At 37.0% G+C, this 19,599-nt stretch overlaps 1 protein-coding gene and 3 long non-coding RNA genes across 4 annotated transcripts; 1 reads left to right on the top strand and 3 right to left on the bottom strand.

The window, feature by feature from the left end:
* Positions 1-1,969: 1,969 nt before the first annotated feature.
* On the bottom strand, positions 1,970-7,512 carry LOC148722418 (uncharacterized). Its single transcript, XR_015992324.1, has 3 exons — positions 7,386-7,512; positions 6,732-6,801; positions 1,970-2,001 (listed from the first exon to the last, which is right to left on the bottom strand). It is a non-coding gene; the product is annotated as an uncharacterized LOC148722418 (long non-coding RNA).
* Positions 3,809-5,168, bottom strand: LOC148722419 (uncharacterized). The gene is made up of 2 exons (XR_015992323.1): positions 4,955-5,168; positions 3,809-4,738 (listed from the first exon to the last, which is right to left on the bottom strand). It is a non-coding gene; the product is annotated as an uncharacterized LOC148722419 (long non-coding RNA).
* A 7,428-nt stretch (positions 7,513-14,940) lies between the features above and the next one.
* Positions 14,941-16,390, bottom strand: LOC148722417 (uncharacterized). Its single transcript, XR_015992322.1, has 2 exons — positions 16,253-16,390; positions 14,941-15,136 (listed from the first exon to the last, which is right to left on the bottom strand). It is a non-coding gene; the product is annotated as an uncharacterized LOC148722417 (long non-coding RNA).
* A 1,075-nt stretch (positions 16,391-17,465) lies between these two features.
* LOC111322975 (uncharacterized) lies at positions 17,466-19,542 on the top strand. Its single transcript, XM_022926224.2, has 2 exons — positions 17,466-18,664; positions 18,771-19,542. The coding sequence occupies exons 1-2, from the start codon at positions 17,466-17,468 to the stop codon at positions 19,540-19,542; spliced, it is 1,971 nt and encodes a 656-aa protein (XP_022781959.2).
* The last annotated feature ends 57 nt before the right edge of the window (positions 19,543-19,599 follow it).

Below are 19,599 nucleotides of genomic sequence, written 5' to 3'. Positions count from 1 at the left end.
AGTCTGGTGCTCTACCACTTGAGCCAACCAGGTAGTGGTTGATGTAAATGATTCAGACACTGATTGAACAATTCTTTGAATTGTTTAGCTGAAGCTGCTCCTTCAGTTTTTCATTTTTTTTTTTTAAACAAAGATTTGGATAATACTCCAGTCATTACACAGGAGACAAGTAGTAGTGAAATATGAAGTTAGTATTTTTCGAAGTTTTAAAAAGAGTCATCTTCACTTTTTAAAAGTGGACAGTTGAGTGATTTTATATTTCATTTCACAAACATATTCATTTCTGTCAAATAGGTTTTGCTTTGAATTTCAGAATGTTTTGTAAGCCTTGAGAATTTAGATGATATTGCCAAAGAGCCATCCAAAGAAGAGCAAAACAGTTTCATCAGTAGCCATACTATAAAAAAAGAAACTTGTCAGCTATTACTTATTTTGGTGAAGGGCAGCCTAAGTTAGACAAGAAATTAAATAAATAGATGCATAGAGAACCCTTTTCATTATTGCAACCTATTTTTATCAATTTTCAGCCAAAACTTTAGCCTGTTTTGTTAGTTTGCAAGTTTCCAGTAGATTTTTAATAAAGCCAGTGAGCTAAGAGTATTTGCCCATGGTTCATATGACATGAAGCCCCATGAACTTTCATGTGATGTGAATAAAGAGTGGTCTATTTGATATGTAAAGAGTCAGTTTGGATAATGTTCTATCACTCAAATTTTTGGTATACCATATATTAGTACAAGATTATTTGTCCAAAATGCAGAAGAGTGAGTATAAGAAACACATGTTCTTGTTAAGGTGCTTTTATTTAATCATATATAATGTTTTGTTTTTAGTTTTATGGGGTTGGGTAAGGTGTTTGAACCTTGTAGGGGATGCTATACCCTTTTGTTCTAACACCTGCATACATTCTATATTGTACAAATCTTGAAAATAAATAAATAAATATTGTATATAAGACCATCAGTAATCTTGAGCTGAAAAGATCATCACCTGATTGAAGTATGATTGTACAATACCAGACTTCTCACCTTCCTTGGTATTCACTTAATTCATCCTGCAACTGGAGAATGAAATTTGGATCATTCATCAGAGAAATCATCACCACCCTCTCAATTGCTGTCTTGTATACATACTTTTTAGCTTGAACACACAGAAAGGCAAGCTTGAAAATGCTTTATGCAGATTCTTTTAGAATTACTTGAACCTAAATCATGCATCTGAAAAATTGTTTTTGTTTTTTGTTTCTTTTATCCTTACTTTTTACACAGATCAACAATGCAGATCCAATGATTATTTATTACAATTAACGGCACATTTTTTTTAATCACAACATCTAAAGCAAACCATACCTAAGACTCTGTGATAGTCCTGAATTAAGTGAAAGTATAAATCAATATTGAATTTTCCTGAGTTACATCCTTTGATATATTTTACCAGCATGCAGTGGAGTGGCAATTTCTCTAAAAGGATTGCAAGGATTTATAGCCCCTTGGAAAGGTGTTGTACATACAAGTACTCGTAATTATATAGTATCATTGTCCAAATGGGGGTTTTGCTTTACAATGTGTGAAAGTTTGAACATTGCTTTTCATGAATACAACAAATATTGTTCTTACTTCCAGGCTGGGCCAAGAATGGAATGTCATGACCAGCTTGCCTTAACCTAAGGGAACATGAAAGGGAGCACAGTTGTAAGTACATTTCCAAATATATAGTTACTGAACAAAATAATTAATTGTAACATAGTTGCTAATATTTAGAGGCTAATGAAACATCATGATGCTATTTGTAGACTTTTGCATGAATTTTGTACCTTGTGTTATTATGTTAACTTCAGTGTTATCTGGTGTGGTCAGGATGATGGTATGTCATGTATTTTTGCATGGAATGCTTGTCTTTTTTCAGTTCATGGTGTCCAAACCTGAGCTTTGCTCCTGGTGTTACATTAGTTAATGAGAGTAAGACTAACCTTCTTTGCTTTTCCTTTCGTTCACCCTGCAACTGATGAATGAAAAATAAACAGTATTCACCTGAATTTTCATTACCTTATCGTGAATTAGATTTTATTATTGCTAGATTATATACCTTTACCAATTCTGGGGAAAAGGCATGTGTGACATCCACAAAGTGTTCTTTTTTTTATTGAAAATTATATGCAAAACTATCACTGAAATCATGTCATGAAAAATTATTTTTCTTTTTCTTTGCATTCTGTGTGGAAAACCAACAAGTTTGAATGTTGCTGAATTTGTATTGCTAGATCTGCTTTGTGCAATCACTGAAGCACTGTGTGCATGATTTGTGAACCCCCTTTTATGCCGAAAATTGTCAATCCTAAGTTTTAGGAAAGGTCTCTTTAACCCTTCACACCCAACCATCAGTATGCATATTCTCCATACTGTTCTCCATACGTTTGCTAAGGTTCTGACAAATAGAATTTGTTTAACAGTTAAGAGCTTCTTTAGTTGGTGATAATCTCCTTCATTCTTGTAACCTTATTGTTTGATTCAGGAGTGATATTGTAAGGAGAAATTAGATGCCAGTCACTCTTAAACTTTAAATGGTTGACTGGCTTAGTGAAAATTTTTGGATGATCTTTAAGGATCTTTAATGATCTTCATGAAGACCTCTGAGGATCCTTCTGAGGATTTTCATGAAAATCTTTGAGAAATCTTTGAGGATCCCAATTCTTGTTAGGATCTTTGAGGATTTTTTATTTTCTTGCCAATATCTTTAAGGATCTTTCATTTTCTTGTGAACATTTTCAAGAATCTTTCATTTTCTTGCCAAGATCTTCAAGGATCTTCCATTTTTCTGTCAAGATCCTTGAGGATCTTCACAATTCTTGTTAAGATCTTCAAAGATCTTTTATTTTCTTGCTGAGATCTTTAAGGATCTTTCAAAAGATCCTGGCAAGAAAATAAAAGATTCTTGAAGATCCTTAGAAGAAAATAGGTCCTTAAAGATCTTGGCAAGAAAATGAAGGATCCTTGAAGATCTTGGCAAGAACATCAATCTTAACAAGAATTGTGAAGATCCTCAAAGATTTATCAAAGATCTTGGCAAGAAAATGAAGGATCCTTGAAGATCTTGGCAAGAACATAAATGATCTTTAAATCTTAACAAGAATTGTGAAGATCCTCAAAGATTTGTCAAAGATCTTTATGAGAAGAGATCCTTGAAGATCTGGGCAAGAGAATAGGAGATCCTGAAAGATCTTGGCAAAAAATGAAAGATCCTTGAAGATCTTGACAAGAGAACAGAAGATCCTTAACGATTTTAGCAAAAAAATAAGAAATCCTTTAAGATCTTGGCAAGAAAATACAAGATCCTTAAAGATCTTGGTGAGAAAATGAAAGATCCTTGAAGATCTTGGCAAGAGAAGAGAAAATCCTTTAACAATCGTGGCAAGAAAATAAGATATCCTATAAGATCTTTGCAAGAAAATAGGAGATCCCTAAAGATCTTGGCAAGAAAATAGAAGATCCTTCAAGATCTTTGTAGATCTTGTTAAGAATTTGAACTATCTTCAATGTTCTTGCTCAAATCTTTGAGGATTTTTGTCAAAGTTCTTGTTAAGATCTGATAATCCTACCAAGATTTTTGACAATCTTGCCCCAAGTCTTGCCAATATATTTTGTCGTCTTCGACACTCCTCCCATTATCTTCATATTTCTTCACAATTCATCCAAGATTTGACAAACTTCCAGAGAACTTGCAAGGAAAACTCAACAATTTTGCTGAAAATATGTCAGGATTTTTGATAAACATTCTTTATAAAAATGATAAACCTCAAAACATTTACAAATTGTGGAAATAATATATATTTTTTATTGCAAGTACAAAAAGTCACTTATACCAACCAATGGTATTAACAAAAGGAAAGAAAAACTATGTGAGAAGAGTTTACAGTTTATGTAGCTTTACAATACAATGAGGTCTAATAACAAAATTCTTAATTATTGAATTTCTTCTAAACAAATAAACAAATATTCATGTGCTTAGCAATGGATGCAATAGTTATTTAATAGGGTTCTCACTAACTTAAGGAATAATAATGTAATTAATGCAGGGTTAACTGAACAAATATAGCTTCTAGAAGGTGACTTGTTTTCATGACAGTAGGAAATGTAGGAAAAAGAAAAAGAAAACTTGCTGTAAGTTGTTAAAATTGGAAGATCTTAGTCAAGGTTCGTGTACAGTATATTGCAAGATGTTTTTAACTATGATAACTTGTAACACATTGCACAGGATAATTTTATTCTGCCAGATACAAATACTCAGCCAGCAAAAATCTATTACAAATCCATCCGTAAGATCTTGCAAATCAAGCAAAAACTTAATCATGATGTCCAGAAGTTCACTAGAAATCTAGAGGAAGTCTACTTAGAACACTCTGATTTATTTCTTAATATCCTGGAGGTATTTCCATTTACCAATTACAGCTTTTTGATGATTCAAAGTAAAGTATATAAATTATTTATCAAGAGATTTCTTTTATATACACAAAGGTCTAAGGAAAAATTACTAACTGTCTGCTCCCTGGAGACCAGCCTTTCTATCGTAAGTGATCTGACTTTTCAGAGTGAAAAGGTATTGTTATTAGAATTTAGGGGATACCACAGTTGGAAAACAATAGTTAGGAAGACGTTACTTTACTGCATACAGCTTTAATCGCATCATATTCCAAAATAATGTGTTACTAGCTACAACTGGCCATTTTGAAAGAAGTATTACCCTAAAAAAAAACCACAAGTAAAGAAATGAGAAGGCATACAAACGTGAGCTTACTTGTCATAAATTTGCCGTTAAAAGTTTAAGGGTGGTGCTCTCTCAAAAGGATTCTTTGAACTTATAATGCATAGCAATGAAGGAAAATCTCAATGAAAGTGCAATGTTTCTGGATCTTTGGTCCATTTTTCCTTCAAAGTGTATCTAATATCCAGTAACTTACAAATTTCTTGCAGTGCCTCCTCATCTCGATACATATGTTTCTCGCAATCCTTATATTGATCTTCATCCATAAATCCATTAATTTCTTTTTGGAAAATAAGTCTTGGCAATGAATTGGACCTTAAAATGTTTGTTTCCAGTCAAAAAAGCGCTCGTGAACTGCCTAAAAGCGGCAAACAAAGTCCATACTGAAATGATTCAACGGTTAAATTCAAAATGGCGCCTTGTAACAACAAATGTCACATGACCGAAAACACTGCTGACCGCTGATTTGAGGCAGTACTTATGTTTACCAACACCAAATTAACAGTTGGTTGTGACTACTTTTATCTTCACGAATTGTTTCAGTTTCATGTCATAGTAGAAATTAAAAAAAAAGGGAAGTTAAATATCTCCACGGGGTGATTGTTGTGTAACTTTGCCCCAAATGACCTGAATACTAAAAAATGCTAGAACCTCCAGATTCTTGTTAGCCACTTGGTTCCTATCATTATATTGCTTTCTATTTACAACATGCTGTTAATATATTTGATATATGCTATAGTTGTTTGTCAATGGTTCAGAGGACTTACAATGGGCTCTAAAAAACCAACTTATCTTTGAAGATTCTAGCAAAGATCCTCATAAAATCTTTGAAAGGATCCTTTTAAGATCTTTGAAGGATCCTTGTTTTGTTCTTAAGGATCTTCAAGGATCCTTGACAATTTTGAGATCTTGAAAGATCCTCATTTTTTCCTTGAAGGTCTTGTAGTATCTTTGCAGAGATCTTGCAAAAATCTTGATGGCAATTTAATTTAATTTATTAGCCTTGCCAACAATACATAAAATATAGAACACTGATAAATTACAATAACAATAATAGGCAGGCAACCACAAGAGCAATAGCCAATTACTGTGGATTCTTGTAAGATCCTTATCGAATCCTTGAGGATCCTAGCAATGATCTTATTAGGATCCTCGATAGGATCCTTTTAAGATCTTTAAGAGGTCATTGTTTTGTCCTCGAGGATCTCTGAAGGATCCTCACAAAGAACTTTGCTAGGATCTTTATAAGGATCTTTGTAGGATCCTTGGAGGATCCTCATTAAATCTTCGAGGATCTTATCTAATGATTTTGCATATAAAGATCTTTGAAGATCTTTCAAAGATTCTTCAAGGATCCTTAAAGATCCTATGAGGTTTTTCACTAGGGCAGAGCTAGTGAACAGGATCTTGAATTAATGCAGTATGTATTTGTCTAAATTGGTGCTAAAAGCTTCATGACAGTCCTGAATGAATTGGCAATGCAACACCACAGTGCAGAATTGTAAATGACTTCCTTGCTTAAACACTATACACAGATGCAAAATTATGGATAAACACCACCCTCAAATAGAAGGTGCCCTCATTTGGAAGAAATAAGTATTTCTTTAAGGATTAATTTGGAAAGAAAAAGTAGCAGGTACAGTACAACTTGGTACTTGTTATCAGTGATATAAGAAATGTGACCCTAAAGTAGATGCCATATTTTAAATGGTAAATACTGAGAAACACTTTGCAGGTAATCAAGAAAGTAAGTAATCTTACTATTTCCAGTTTGGCACACATGTACTTCAGTACTGTACCAATATCCAACTGTAATTTTTATTAAAAGAGAAGAACTTTTCCACCCACAAAATAGAGGCCCCCTAACTAAACAGAGGTTTCTCAAGGAGAAAATTGGGGAAGGTTAAATTTCACTTGATCATGCGAGAAAATTCGATTGTTGTCATTCATATATGACACAGATCTCATCCTACCTCTAGGCTTTCAATTGGAACCTGGGCTGAAAAGGGAATTTCTTCTTGCCTGGACGTAGATCGAGGAACACTAAAAAGAGCAGTCCAATGTAAGTCCATATCCAAAATTCTAGTCACCAAATAAATTATAAACCTGGTGCAGAAGCGTGGATGCTACTGGTAAAAGATCGATATAGCTTATTAAAGATGTACGCAGATACGAATACAAAAGCCAGTCGTAACCACAGCCAAAGAAAATTCTAGAAACAGGCTTGAGACTAGAAATTTCTTAAATCTCTTCAGAATAGAATATGCATAGGTGACACTTGATTCAGTTATGAAAATAGAAATTGGTGAGTAGATAACAATAACCAGCTTTCCTTTTTTTGGGTCATTAAATAAATTTGTTTTTACACATCTGTAGAGAAGTCTTGATGTTGCCACAAGAAAATATTGATACTTCCTATTTTTCAGAATTCCTACCACGAACAATGTGGTGTGGTTGTTTCTCTGAGTTCTTGCAAATTTAATGGTAGACTTTGACCTCAGTTTCATGAAGTCTTCTTTTTTTGGATTCAGAACACAACACACCCCTTCCAGGCTTAAAAATTCATCGTTATATACCACATGTGAATGACAATACATGTACTGAGAAAGAGATGTTCTCTTACTCACTTTTGATTGCTTGTCTGCCGCTGAAATGGAAAAGAGTTAGAAAACCATGAGTTAATTAAATGTTAAAAGCTAAGTAGGAAGTTAAATGTTAATCGAAATTTTAAACGTGTCGTTCAAGGTACGTGACGTTTGAAATGTGAGGTTATTTCCTATACGGAGAATGTTTGCTTGCGTTGGTATCTCTTTATTACATAACGCGCACTTTTCTTCTATTTGGGAATTTTGCTGTGCATTAAAAAACCTAAAGTTGCTCTCGTCTGCACCTCGAGCAAGTCTTACGCTTCTCTCTTGCTCTACAAATATCCCGCTTACATCTATATCTATATTTCCATATACATGTGCGAAAAGCCAAAATCGCCTTACATCGGCGTGATTGTCATCTGAAGGAAGACACAATGATGCCTTTGTTTTTGATCGGGTGTTCATCTTGATTAGTGAGAGATGAAAGGAAAACACTTCCCTCAGCGATATTGCTATTACTAACGAGGTTTAGAAACCAAACAAAAACAAATTTAGGAATCGAATGATAATGTTGCTATCAGAATAGAGAGAGTAACTGTAATAGTGTTATTTTTTTAAGTTGGTACTTGTATTGGGCGTTTGGCAATGGTAAGACAAGGAGGAGTGAAGCGAAGTGCCTTGGTGTAATTCTAAAAGGTAACTGGGATAGAGCTCTTGCTACTTACGTCAGCTCTCTGTCTCTCTCTGTCCATTTCCTCTCCTGTGAAAGGCTACACTATTTTTGTGAACAGGTTAGTCTTCATTACTTTAAGGCGATTGACTGCATGGCTAAAATTCGCTATGAATACCCCTTAGCAGCTTGCTTTCGCCCAAGCGTTCGCGTATATGCACTTTAGATTGTCAGCTCGGCTCACCTAACTAGAGCGTAAGTTGCACAATGCAAGGAGAAGAAGCTTGCGGAAAGGTGCAGTGTTAAGTGGTAAAATTTCTTCTCAAAGTGCAACTTACCGTCAAGCCTCTGTATGCTGCCTAAAATGCTGAATGTGCGTTGAGGAATTGACGCTGGAATGAATCACTCAGAGGATGTGTGACACAAATGTCAGTACATACATGTGATGCATAAGTGAACCCTTTACTTATCTTTTAGGTATTGGTGTTATTTTGAAATCTGTATACCTCCTCCTTCAGAACCGTTTCTTTCTTTTTTGTGATTCACGGAGCCTTTTGTCTCACTTTCCCCACTCTTTACTTCGACTTTTTACCACTCCCCTTGGCAGTCCTATATCTTTACTTAAGAACTGCAAGAAATTCTTTTTTGTCACGTTTGCTTTACCAGTTTGAAGTAGTAATTATTACTCCCGGCAACCAGTGATATGTTGGCGTCCGGCTTCCATGCTTTTAAAGCTCGTTTTTCTGCCATTGTTTCCAGACTGTGATTCCCGATTTTTCCTTAAAGGGCGACGGATCGTCGAAGGTGAAAGCGCGCAGAGAGAAGTTTCTACCAAGACTGCAACGGTCGCGTTTGAGGGTTCAACTCTTCCATTGTAATCATGGCATGAACCGTTCGAGCTAAGTTTTTAGTTCACCTTCCGTTTCCGTAATGTGCAAATCCTTGTAAAGAACGTGAGACGACATTCTCAGCCAACTGGTTACATTACCTTCCATGTGGTAAACGATTGCGGCGTTTACCTTTTCCTTCGTATATTAAATAGAGACCAACGGTTCAGTTGACGTGACCAACGGTAATCCTTGGTCATGTGATGTTTGATAAATGTGTATTTTTAGTAACGCTTTTGCAGTAAATCACAGCCGAAATTTAATGAATGGTCAGCTTTATCCCTTACTGACGTAGCTTTTGTTTGGTACACGCCCTCCATTGCAGCAAAGAGAATAGATGGCCCCTGGATTGTCTCGAATGAAACCGAAACTTTTCGAGCGTGGGTTTTTCCCTGACAGGGTAATTGTGTTCTCTTGGCGCGTAGAGTAGAAAGAGAGAAACAATGGAGATCAAATGTTTGTACAAAATGGGAAGTAGACATTTAATTCGGAGAAAACCATTTACAAACAAGGAAAAAAAGAAGATAAAAGTAACCAGCTAAGAACGAACCTACGGTATCTGCATGCTTAATGAAGTAATAATCACCAGGCCACGTGTACCCGTGGTGTTTATTTGGATGTAACTTAGGGCGCGCAACACTTTGTCCTGTTGTCATCTTTAATGAGATTGTTTTGTTAAATATCATGTCCTTCGCTTGGATTGTTTTCCTTTTTATAAACAGCATTGTTAGCTTCCCTCGATTCATTACTCGTCTGCAAAAAGAAATACAAAAAAATCTGACAAATATTTATCGAAAATAAAACCTTTAACAGTTAATTCTTGAAAATGTTTTTCTATTTGCTGCCGACGTTTTATTATGCCGGTGCGCCCGCAACATCAACGTCAGCGTTGTCGCGAAAGGCAAGTCATGCGTCGAGCTATTCTCTGAAAGATTGAGAGACTGAGAATAAAGTGAACGGTCACTAAGTTGTATTTACTTTCTTGCTTCGAAGCTATTGTCACATGAAGGTTTTTTTCGTTTGGGGAGGCATTCATAAGAATCACGAACGTTTTTGTGGCGTTTCAAGGGGAAGGCAAAGAGCTTCGATGAGCTTATCGACTCTGTTGTTAGACCAAATGTTTTCAGTTTTACTGTAGAATTTCAAGCAGTCGACAGTAATATCCCCTTGAAAGAGGACATAAGGTACCGAAGCACACTTGCAATTCATCTTTTTTCCTGTAGCAGATTAGTGAATCGTCCATCTGTCGCAACAGGTCATCTTAAACAAATATCGACTGGTAAGCTAACTGTTTCCAGTCAGTTTGTGTAAACAAATCAATAACTTTGTTGAAATTGAACTTGTATTTCAAGTTTTGTCGGTGAACAAATAAAGTAAATTGATTTCTGTCACTTGGTTTGATTATACTGAATTTTACGTGTAGTTGTCCATAAGTATACATGAACACAAACCATTAAATTCAGGAAGAAATCTTGGCGATCATTCGATAGGAAACGAGCAAGATAACGAAGATTTCTAACAAATCTCATTTCATCTCACTTGAAAACAAAACAAATATCTGGTGCTACATTTAGTTGGCTTAACTGTACTGGGAAATTAAATCGCTGAATTCTTCAATTCCTTCAGGATGTTTTCAGTTCCTCTACCCTTGTGCTCAGATCATAACTGAATTTCTTCTTTTCTTTCTTTTTATTATTTTACCTCATTATTTATACCGCACAAGGTACATGTGTCTATGTTTCATCAACTGGATGCGATTTTCAGTTCTGGCCGAAGCCTAAGAGTAATCTTCTAACGAATGATCCAAAGTAAGTCAGTAGCATAGGAAGAAGCTCCTACTCATCCTTTAAAATCTGTAAGTTCAATGTATTCATATCTTACATGTTGGAGAATGAAGGATCGTATCTTTAGACCTTCCAGGTACAAAAGGTATTTCATTTCTCGGTCTCTGAAAGAGAGATGATTTTTGTTAGTTCTTTTCTTCGGCTCAGATGTTATCGTCTATGCATTTCCATCATCTTCTTGGTGTTAGAAAATGTAGCCTGTAAATTACTTTCCATGACACAAGTGGCATGGTTGTCTAACAGTTGAATTCAGAATATTGTCATAGACTATTGTATAGCATCCTTTAATTCTGAAAAAAATATTCCTCAGATATGTCTTCCACTCTGTGAACCTCTTTGCAGTGGCCGCCACATATTTTCCTTGGCTGAAATTTTCCAAAGCTTTCACTTTTATGTTGTTGCTCTTATTTCAGTAAAAACATATGCAGTGGTACCGAACTTTACAAGGCTATATTTCTATTATAATTGCTGTCGTTTCGTTTTGTCTTTTGTACCTTATCCTTTCGTCTTGCGACATGCCATGGTATCTCTGTGGAGAAACACATTGTGACACACTCTTAGAGATCGTTAATGTTCTTCTCGTGTTTCTCTTAATCTGCGCACATTTATTAAAGCAGTACCAGCTTGAGAACCATGACAGAGAAGCAGATGAGTGAAAGAGCCTATTATTATTGACTAAATCTAAAAGCCTTCGTGGGGCATCCTTAGTGAAGGAGTTGTCTCCTTTTAGAGAAATTTCACCCAGAGAACTATACTGAGGCCTGAAAGACATTACAGTGTAATGCGTGCTAGTAATTAATTTAGAATGAAAGGCGCTTGAATTTGTGAAGCTTACCTGTGTTGGTAATGATGTCATAATTTTCTGAAACAGAAGATCGGTAGTAATAAAATGATGGGTATTTTATATTTTTTTATACGCAGGTATGCTCGTAAGGACGCTCGTAACTTCGCCCCCACAATTGTCAGCGATTGAAATCTGTCTGAGTTCTCGTTTTTCTGACCACTTCGTTTTAGGTTAAGCTATTTCTAGTAAAACACACTAGGCATATTATATAACTATTACTTGTTTCTCCATTTTCACTGGCTAAGGATCCACCAGATGTTCTGCAATGAACTTCACATAGATGTGGCTGCTTGTGCATTACATTATTTGTCTGTGTTTTTTCGCACGTAGATGAATTATTTGCTTCAACAGTTGCTTCCGTCACGTAAATCAGTTGATCAACTTCGGGTTTTTTTTGCCCGTTTCCAACTGTAAGGTCGAATACACACAGCTTTTATAGACATACAATTAATAGAATTTTCGCACGCTGTGTTTACACTTATCCTCAACCTGAAATCTACATGACTGGACGTCGATTTGTCGATTGCACTTCCTAGATACACATTGTAGACTGTCTTGAAGAAGCCTTTTTCGTTCGAGGCTAAATTTTGATTCTCCAAACTTCACTATGAGTAGAGTCAAAGCCTGGACATTTTAGTGACGATTTAAGACGTCGCAATTATTACAACCGATAAGAAGTAGGAATATCTCTTGCAAGGCTAAAATAGCTCTCAGACCTTACTTATGTTAATTTCATCTCTTAGCTTGCCACACCTTTGGAACAGATTCTAGATAATCACAACCTTGTAGTATAATCTAAGAACTTAGAACTCAACCAAGATGAATGGTGATGTATCCTCTTACCTTCGTCCTTTTACCTGAGGCCTTTGATTCGTGAGGCGATTTCAGTTTGGCGGCAATCACGTTTGCTTTGTGCGTAACACCGAGTTCGAGACAATCCCAAGAATTGGGTTAAGGACTGGTCAGCAGTCTGCTGTTAAACGGCTCTTTGTTTTCTCGGCTCTTCTGTTTCAATGGCTAACGACGTGCAAGCAATCACATTTGCTCTGTGCATAACGACGAATTCATGCACGAAGTTTGCGTGACAACCCAGAAAACATCCCAGAAATCTGGATTAAGGACTGGGTCAGCGGTTCGCTGGCTAAGGGCTCTTCTGTTTCTCTTGCTTTTGATCGTAGGCATCTCACACATGTGGAGTTTCTATTCTACTATCGCTGTCGGTCTACCAGGATAAGTCGCGTTTTGATGCCTACGTTTGTAACAGTGAAGATCACGACTGGTTCTTTTTTTTTTTCGTTACAAAGCGGGCGCTCTTTGACGTTTTATGTGTGCTCCGAAAGGGCAGGGGTCTGCGTACAAGCAATACGTCTGTTTCGATCATGCTACTTGATTCTGTCCGGCGTATGTCTCCTGGTTCCACCAATGCGCCTGAAGTTGACGTGGGTGAGTGTGAAGAGGCTTCCTGTATATGTTAGTGATGACGTGGCCTTCTATTACAAAGCGAGTGCTGTATAGTGTTTTGGGCGTGCTTCGAAACGGCGAGGGTCAGTGCACGAGCTAGCGCTTGTCTCGATCATGCACCTTGATTTTGTCCTGCGTGGGTCTTCTGGTTCCACTGGTGTGCCTCTAGGTGGTGTGGGTGAGTGTGCATAGGGTTCCTGTTTATGTTAGTGGTGACGTAGCCTTCGGTTACAAAGCGAGTGGTGTTTGGTGTTTTGAGCGTGTTACGAAACAGCGGGGGTCTGGGTACAAGCTAGACGATGTCTTTATAGTGCTCCTTGATTCCTTCCTGCGTAGGTCTTCTGGTCCCACTGATGTACTTGCAGATGTTGTGGGACAGGATGAGAGGTTGTAGGTTTTTCAGACGGGGTGAAACGTCCTAAACGCTTCCGCGATACAGAACGATGAAGGTGCCCCCTTACCAGCATGGTTACAGGATAATGTATTGTCTGCTAGACCAAGCACCCCATAATTGATCTAGATTTATAACTTTTTTCCCTCCTTCACTTAATTCACTTCCTCTTAGTATCGCCTTTTTTTTAATCGTAGGACAAAAGGAACGTTACATGAATGCAAGGACCAGCCCTAAAATCACGGACTCTACTTAAGGAGAATTCTTGACTTGGCAATCTACCGACGCTAAAGGAGACGTCTACAATGCATTGCAGTACTCACGTAAAGGGTCAAGAATGGTGTTGTATTGGTCTGAGCCTTTCCACCCTTTGCGTCCCTTAAGATTCTACACACCCGCTTCGAAACATTGAGTTTGTAATATTTTCTATAGCAAACACGCTATTGGATGCAGAGCTGGGACCATTTCTAGGGTCAAAATTAAGTAAAGATGAAAGAGATTCGCCTTCTCTAGCTAGCTTTGAAACCAAAGTCAACTAGCTAAATCCTGTGGACTGTTTTACTGATAGTTTTAATTGCTCTGAATATATTATGCTGAAGGTACCCAGTTCACATTGTTTTCAGTTTTATGTGTGTCGTTGGCTGTTGTAATTTAGTCGGGTGTTAATATCATTGTACGTTCATTCATTAGAATTTTGGTTCCAACGTCCCTAATTAAAAGCTTATCCTTGATTGGAATTAAAAACAGTTTTGTAGACTAGACTGTAGATGTTTGGTAGTTAAACGTCTGCTATGAGCTGAAAAACTGTATTGATTTTTTTTTGGGTGTGTGGGGGGGGGGGGGGGGGGGGCTTTCACTGACCATAATGTGGAAATTGCACGGTGTGAAACTATTTTCGAGGCAATTGAAACATGAACGATTTCAGCTCTTAAGATAGTCATTTTCTCACTGCACTTGAAGTAATAAGTTAAACCTTGACTTTTCTCTGTTCTGATGTAAAGCAAACAGGAAGCAGTGAAGGCGCGAAAATCAAGTCGGGATAGACTCGATACGTTCGCCGTTGAATAGTTACCTTACAATAAACTGAGCACAGTCCATGTTTATTTAGTTCTTGTTGATGTTTTTTTTTTTTATCAAGAATCTATTTGAGTCATTTGCTGTTAGTGTCCAAAACACATTCAAGCGCTGTCATCTTCCTTTGTACTCTACTAGAGAGAACATATGCTAATTTCTAGCGCGCTGATTTCAACCAATCATATACTTTGGTTGGTTGCCTCGACGTACTTCCTTGGTTAATTGCTGAGCTTAGTTTGCAAAAAACATACATTAGATAAATAAATGGCAGTAAGGGTTTCGCTTGGGCGCCAAATACTTTTATAGAATTTAAGAGGCGATTACTTGAGTTTGCCGTTCTTTGAGGAACCTACAGTCAGCAAATAATCGCAGTGGAACATTTTGTATTTTGTATATCCTCTCAGATTACGAGGGTGGACCATATAGGTAAACAACGGCTTTTATTGCACATTTGAGGATTTTAAACTTGAAAGGAGCCAGTCCTTCAAAAATATTTTACGTACAAAGCATAAATATATTTTAACGAGGAAAACCCTAATAGAAACCCATCATAGAAAACTCCATGATAAACCATTACTCATATAACTTCGGTTTCCATCCCTCCCGCTCTCTTGGCAGCCTGTGAAATAAAAGTAAAGAAATCACACACTAAGACATTACAGCTTTAATTAGTCGTGTAAAATAGAACCTGTACCAGGCTAGCAAGTATTGAACACTTGCTGTGATAATATTTTCATTCGTTTTGAAAATGATCGTTTCAAACCCACTTTTATTTAATGGGGAAAAGTCAATAAATGAAGACAGCGAGAAGAACTTAAACCAAAATATCCTGCGTTTTGCTTGTGCACAAAGGGTGGGTTAATCCTTGGTGTTTGCTTGGAGAGTGATTTAAATCGAGGACTATATGTACGCGGTTGAAGTCTTGCTCATATTACGGTAAGAATAGAGTACAACAGTGATCACGTATATTTCTGCTTGTAAAAGTCAAGGTCTCGTGTATTTTCATATCTGAGTTATAAAGACTATACAACCTTCACCAGACTACACCAGCCACACCCAACTTATTAAAGTACACCAGCCACAACTACTACTCTGACTAGACTAAAATTCATCAAACTACACCTAACTACTCCAAAAACAGCAAGAGCACTAAACTACATCAACCGCAGTACACCAAATTACACCAAACCACTCCACACTTTACCGTACTACATCAAACCTCCCTGAACTACACCAAGCTATGTAAAATTACATCATACTATTAGGGTAGCCTCTCGGAACTCAACAAATGCCGGGGCACGAATCAATCCATCGTCACAGAGCTTTCTTTGGTTGGCCTCTTAAGGGTGGCCTTGTGGTGTGTTAGGAATTAGGGACTGATTGGAGATTTCAGTTTTTGTTTTGTTTTATCATCATAGTTGTCTCTCTAATTGATAATTACCGGTGAGGGTTTGATTAATAGAATGTTTTGTCATGTTTCCCTACCCACCTAAATTAGCATTAATTCTCGAATTCTAATAGTCTGTACTAAGACTTTTATCTTCATCTTTTTACGATCTTCATTTGTTCTGTCTCTGACAGAAAAGAACGTGAAAGGTAAGGAAAGGAAAACCAAAATTAAAAATTGATCTTTGTTAGATTTTCTTCATTTTTATTCTCATGCCTATACGTTGATCTTCTTAGAGCATTAATGCGTATATTATTACTATTATTACACCTGATAAGTTGTACTTACAGAATAAATGATTGTTTTGTAAAAGGGACGTACCCAGAACTCTGATCAATATCCTGATTTTGAAAATAAATAGATGAATATGCATTAGTAAGCAGATTTCGAACCGTCCACATAAGTCACAGAAGTCTTACATCAAAAGCATCTGCTTTTTGAGCTGAGTTGCACTTTTAACATCTTATTGTTGATATACAGGGTAAACTTGAGCCTAAATAATTAAATTCTTGACACACTAAAAGGAAAAGGATGTGTGTCGATGTATGTCGTTTGACAGGATTTCTGGCGGAATACCACCTCAAATACTGAAAAATCAGATAATACAAGAATGACTATCAATTTTAACCTCTAAAAGTTTTAGAAATTCGTAAGGCTTTCCACCGATCTAAACAACCATACCAAGCTACATCAACCACACTATACACCAACCACACCAAATTACACCAGATTTCACCGAACTACACCAAACTTCACTGATCTACACCAATTATACCGAACTAGACCAGAGTGAACTGTGCCAACTTCAGCAGACTACACCAACTACATCAAGACATCCCAATTTACACCAACTACATAGAAATAGGCCAAGTGACACCAAACTAAACCGAACTACTCCTCTCTTTCGTTGTCTTTGTTCGTGGCGATAATGAAGGATCTATGAATGCAAGGAAGGCTAGCACCGTTTTATGATTGAATTATCTCAATTATGAACATGTGATTATGTGATATATCTGATTATTTAACTTTTCGTCTTTTATACACTTGCATATACATATGTATACAGGTATAGACTATTTTTTCACATTTCAAATACATTTTGTAATTTTTTTTGTCTAGCTTTTATATATATCTTTACTTAGTATTGTAACAATAACATAATTCAGCCCTTCGGCTGCTAAGTACTTTAATAAAGCCATCTATCTATCTATCTATCTATCTATCTATCTATCTATCTATCTATAACCGAAATGTTTCCTTCCCCTGCCTTTCTTCCAATCAAAGAGGTGTCTTTTCCTAATAAATCAACGCTCTACTCACTAAATATAAAGCATAATAAGCTTTCACCAATATGTATTGTGCATATATTGTAACAAAGCATAGCTAGATCCAATGTACCCTGTTCTCTTTTCTTCTTTTACAACATACCATCGAAGAACATGGCTTTGATATATTTACTATATCAGAGACTTGGCTTGACTCAACGGTTGATAATCAAGCTATGCAGATTCCTGGATTTGTGTTCTTCCGCCAAGATCGGGGAGAACATAAATCTGGTGGCGGCCTTTCAGTATACGTCAAAGACACATTCAATGCGACTATTCTTAAAGACCCCACGGGAATTAGCGATGAAAATTTTCAACAGCTCTGGATAAAGGCTCAAGTGCGACAGTGCAAATCTATTCTTATTTGCACTGTTTATAGACCACCAAGCACCACATCAACCTTCAAAGATAGTTTGTCAAGAGGTCTCCTGAATATGTTACTGCTTAGCTATGACATTATCATTCTGGGTGACTTAAACTGTAACATTCTCGATGATACAGCGGATAGTCGAACTTTGAAAGACCTTGTTGCTAGTTTCAACCCGACACGACTAGTGAAGGAACCGACTAGTATTACAGACACAAAACGCTCGCTAATTGACGTTATTATGATTACTGATCCTAACCTAGCGGAGTCTTACTCAGTCATTATGTCCTCAATAAGTGATCACAACTTAGTTGAAGTTACATTAAGGATAAATCGCCCTAAAGCCAAAGCCAAATACGTCACTACAAGAAGCTATTCCGGGTACGCACCCGATAGCTTTTGCGAAGATCTCTCTCTTGTTCCGTGGCACATGGTATACTTCTTTAATGACATTGATTCTCAAGTGGAAACATTCAATTCTCTCTTCATGGACGTGTTAGATCAGCACGCGCCCGTCAAACGTGTAAAGATCAAGTCCCGCTCTAATCCGTTCGTAACACCAGAAATTAAGCAGCTTATGAAGACCAGGGACCTTTGGCATAAGAAAGCCATTCAGACAAATGATAAACTATGCTGGAACGGATATCGTTTCTTCCGACAAGAAGTGAAACGCGAACTGAGACTTGCTGAAAAAATCTATGTAAGAAACGAAATAGCTAACAGCAAAGGTAATACAAATGCCACTTGGAAGATCTTAAATCTATGTATGTCTCGTGGTATTGCTAAACTTCCAGGCACATTTGAGGACCATGAGACTTTGGTAAACAAATTTAATAAGTATTTTACTTCAGTAGGAGAACTTACTGCAAAAAAAGCGAACCTGATAACAGGAGAACACGGTTTGGATGAGGATAAAGATTGTGGTCTTAGGGAAGAAGGTATTGGCACTGGCCTGCATGCTGAAATAGAAGAATTTGAGTTTCAAGAGGTAAAAGAAATTGATGTAATGTCTGTCATTAAGAGTTTAGCTACCAACAAAGCACCAGGATATGATAAAATCTCTACGCGAGTCCTGAAAGGACAGTTGTGAGATCATTGCACCTGTGATTTCCAGACTGGTGAATAACTCGTTTAATGTGGCTGCGTTTCCTAAAGTATGGAAAATTGCTGAGGTTATACCTGTACCCAAAGAAGGGAACCCAGAAGAAGCAGCCAACAACAGGCCGATTTCACTGTTACCCATCCTATCCAAAGTAAGCGAGAGACTGGCACACAAGCAGTTTGTGGAATTTTTGACAAAATATGATAAACTGTCGAATTATCAAAGTGGCAACAGGAAAATGTATGCGACAGAAACTGCCCTCATAAATGTTAAAGATAACATTTTGAAAGCAATTGATGAAAAAGCAGCCTCATTATTAGTACTGCTTGATATGTCAAAAGCTTTTGACGGCCTTGATCATAATCTGTTATTAAGAAAACTACGGAAACTGGGTCTCAACACTTCTGCAGCTTCTTGGTTTACTAGCTATCTATCCAGTAGATATCAGAGAGTACGATATGAAGATTCAGTCTCAGAATTGCTACCTTTAACAAACGGAGTACCTCAGGGGTCAATCTTAGGTCCTGTGCTTTTTACTGTCTACATTAATGATTTAATCAGTGCTATTACCCACAGTCAAGCCGCTGCGTATGTTGATGATCGTCAATTGCATTTTAAATTTCCCACATCAGACTCATCAAGTGCTATAGTCGCCGTAAATCTTGATCTTAGGAACATCAGTAGATGGTGTGCAGAGAATTCTTTACTAATAAATCCCGAGAAGACAAAATTGGTGGTTGTTGGCTCAGCAAAACTTCTTAAGAGGCTACCTCAAATCTCCTGAACTCTACTGGGCAAGACTATCTCATCAGTTTCGTTTGCTAAAGATCTCGGGGTATAT

The sequence above is a fragment of the Stylophora pistillata genome, chromosome 10 (assembly GCF_964205215.1).
Source record: "Stylophora pistillata chromosome 10, jaStyPist1.2, whole genome shotgun sequence".
Taxonomy (NCBI): domain Eukaryota; kingdom Metazoa; phylum Cnidaria; class Anthozoa; order Scleractinia; family Pocilloporidae; genus Stylophora; species Stylophora pistillata.
Note: the sequence above shows the minus strand (reverse complement) of the source record. Positions and strands in the feature narration are given on the sequence as shown.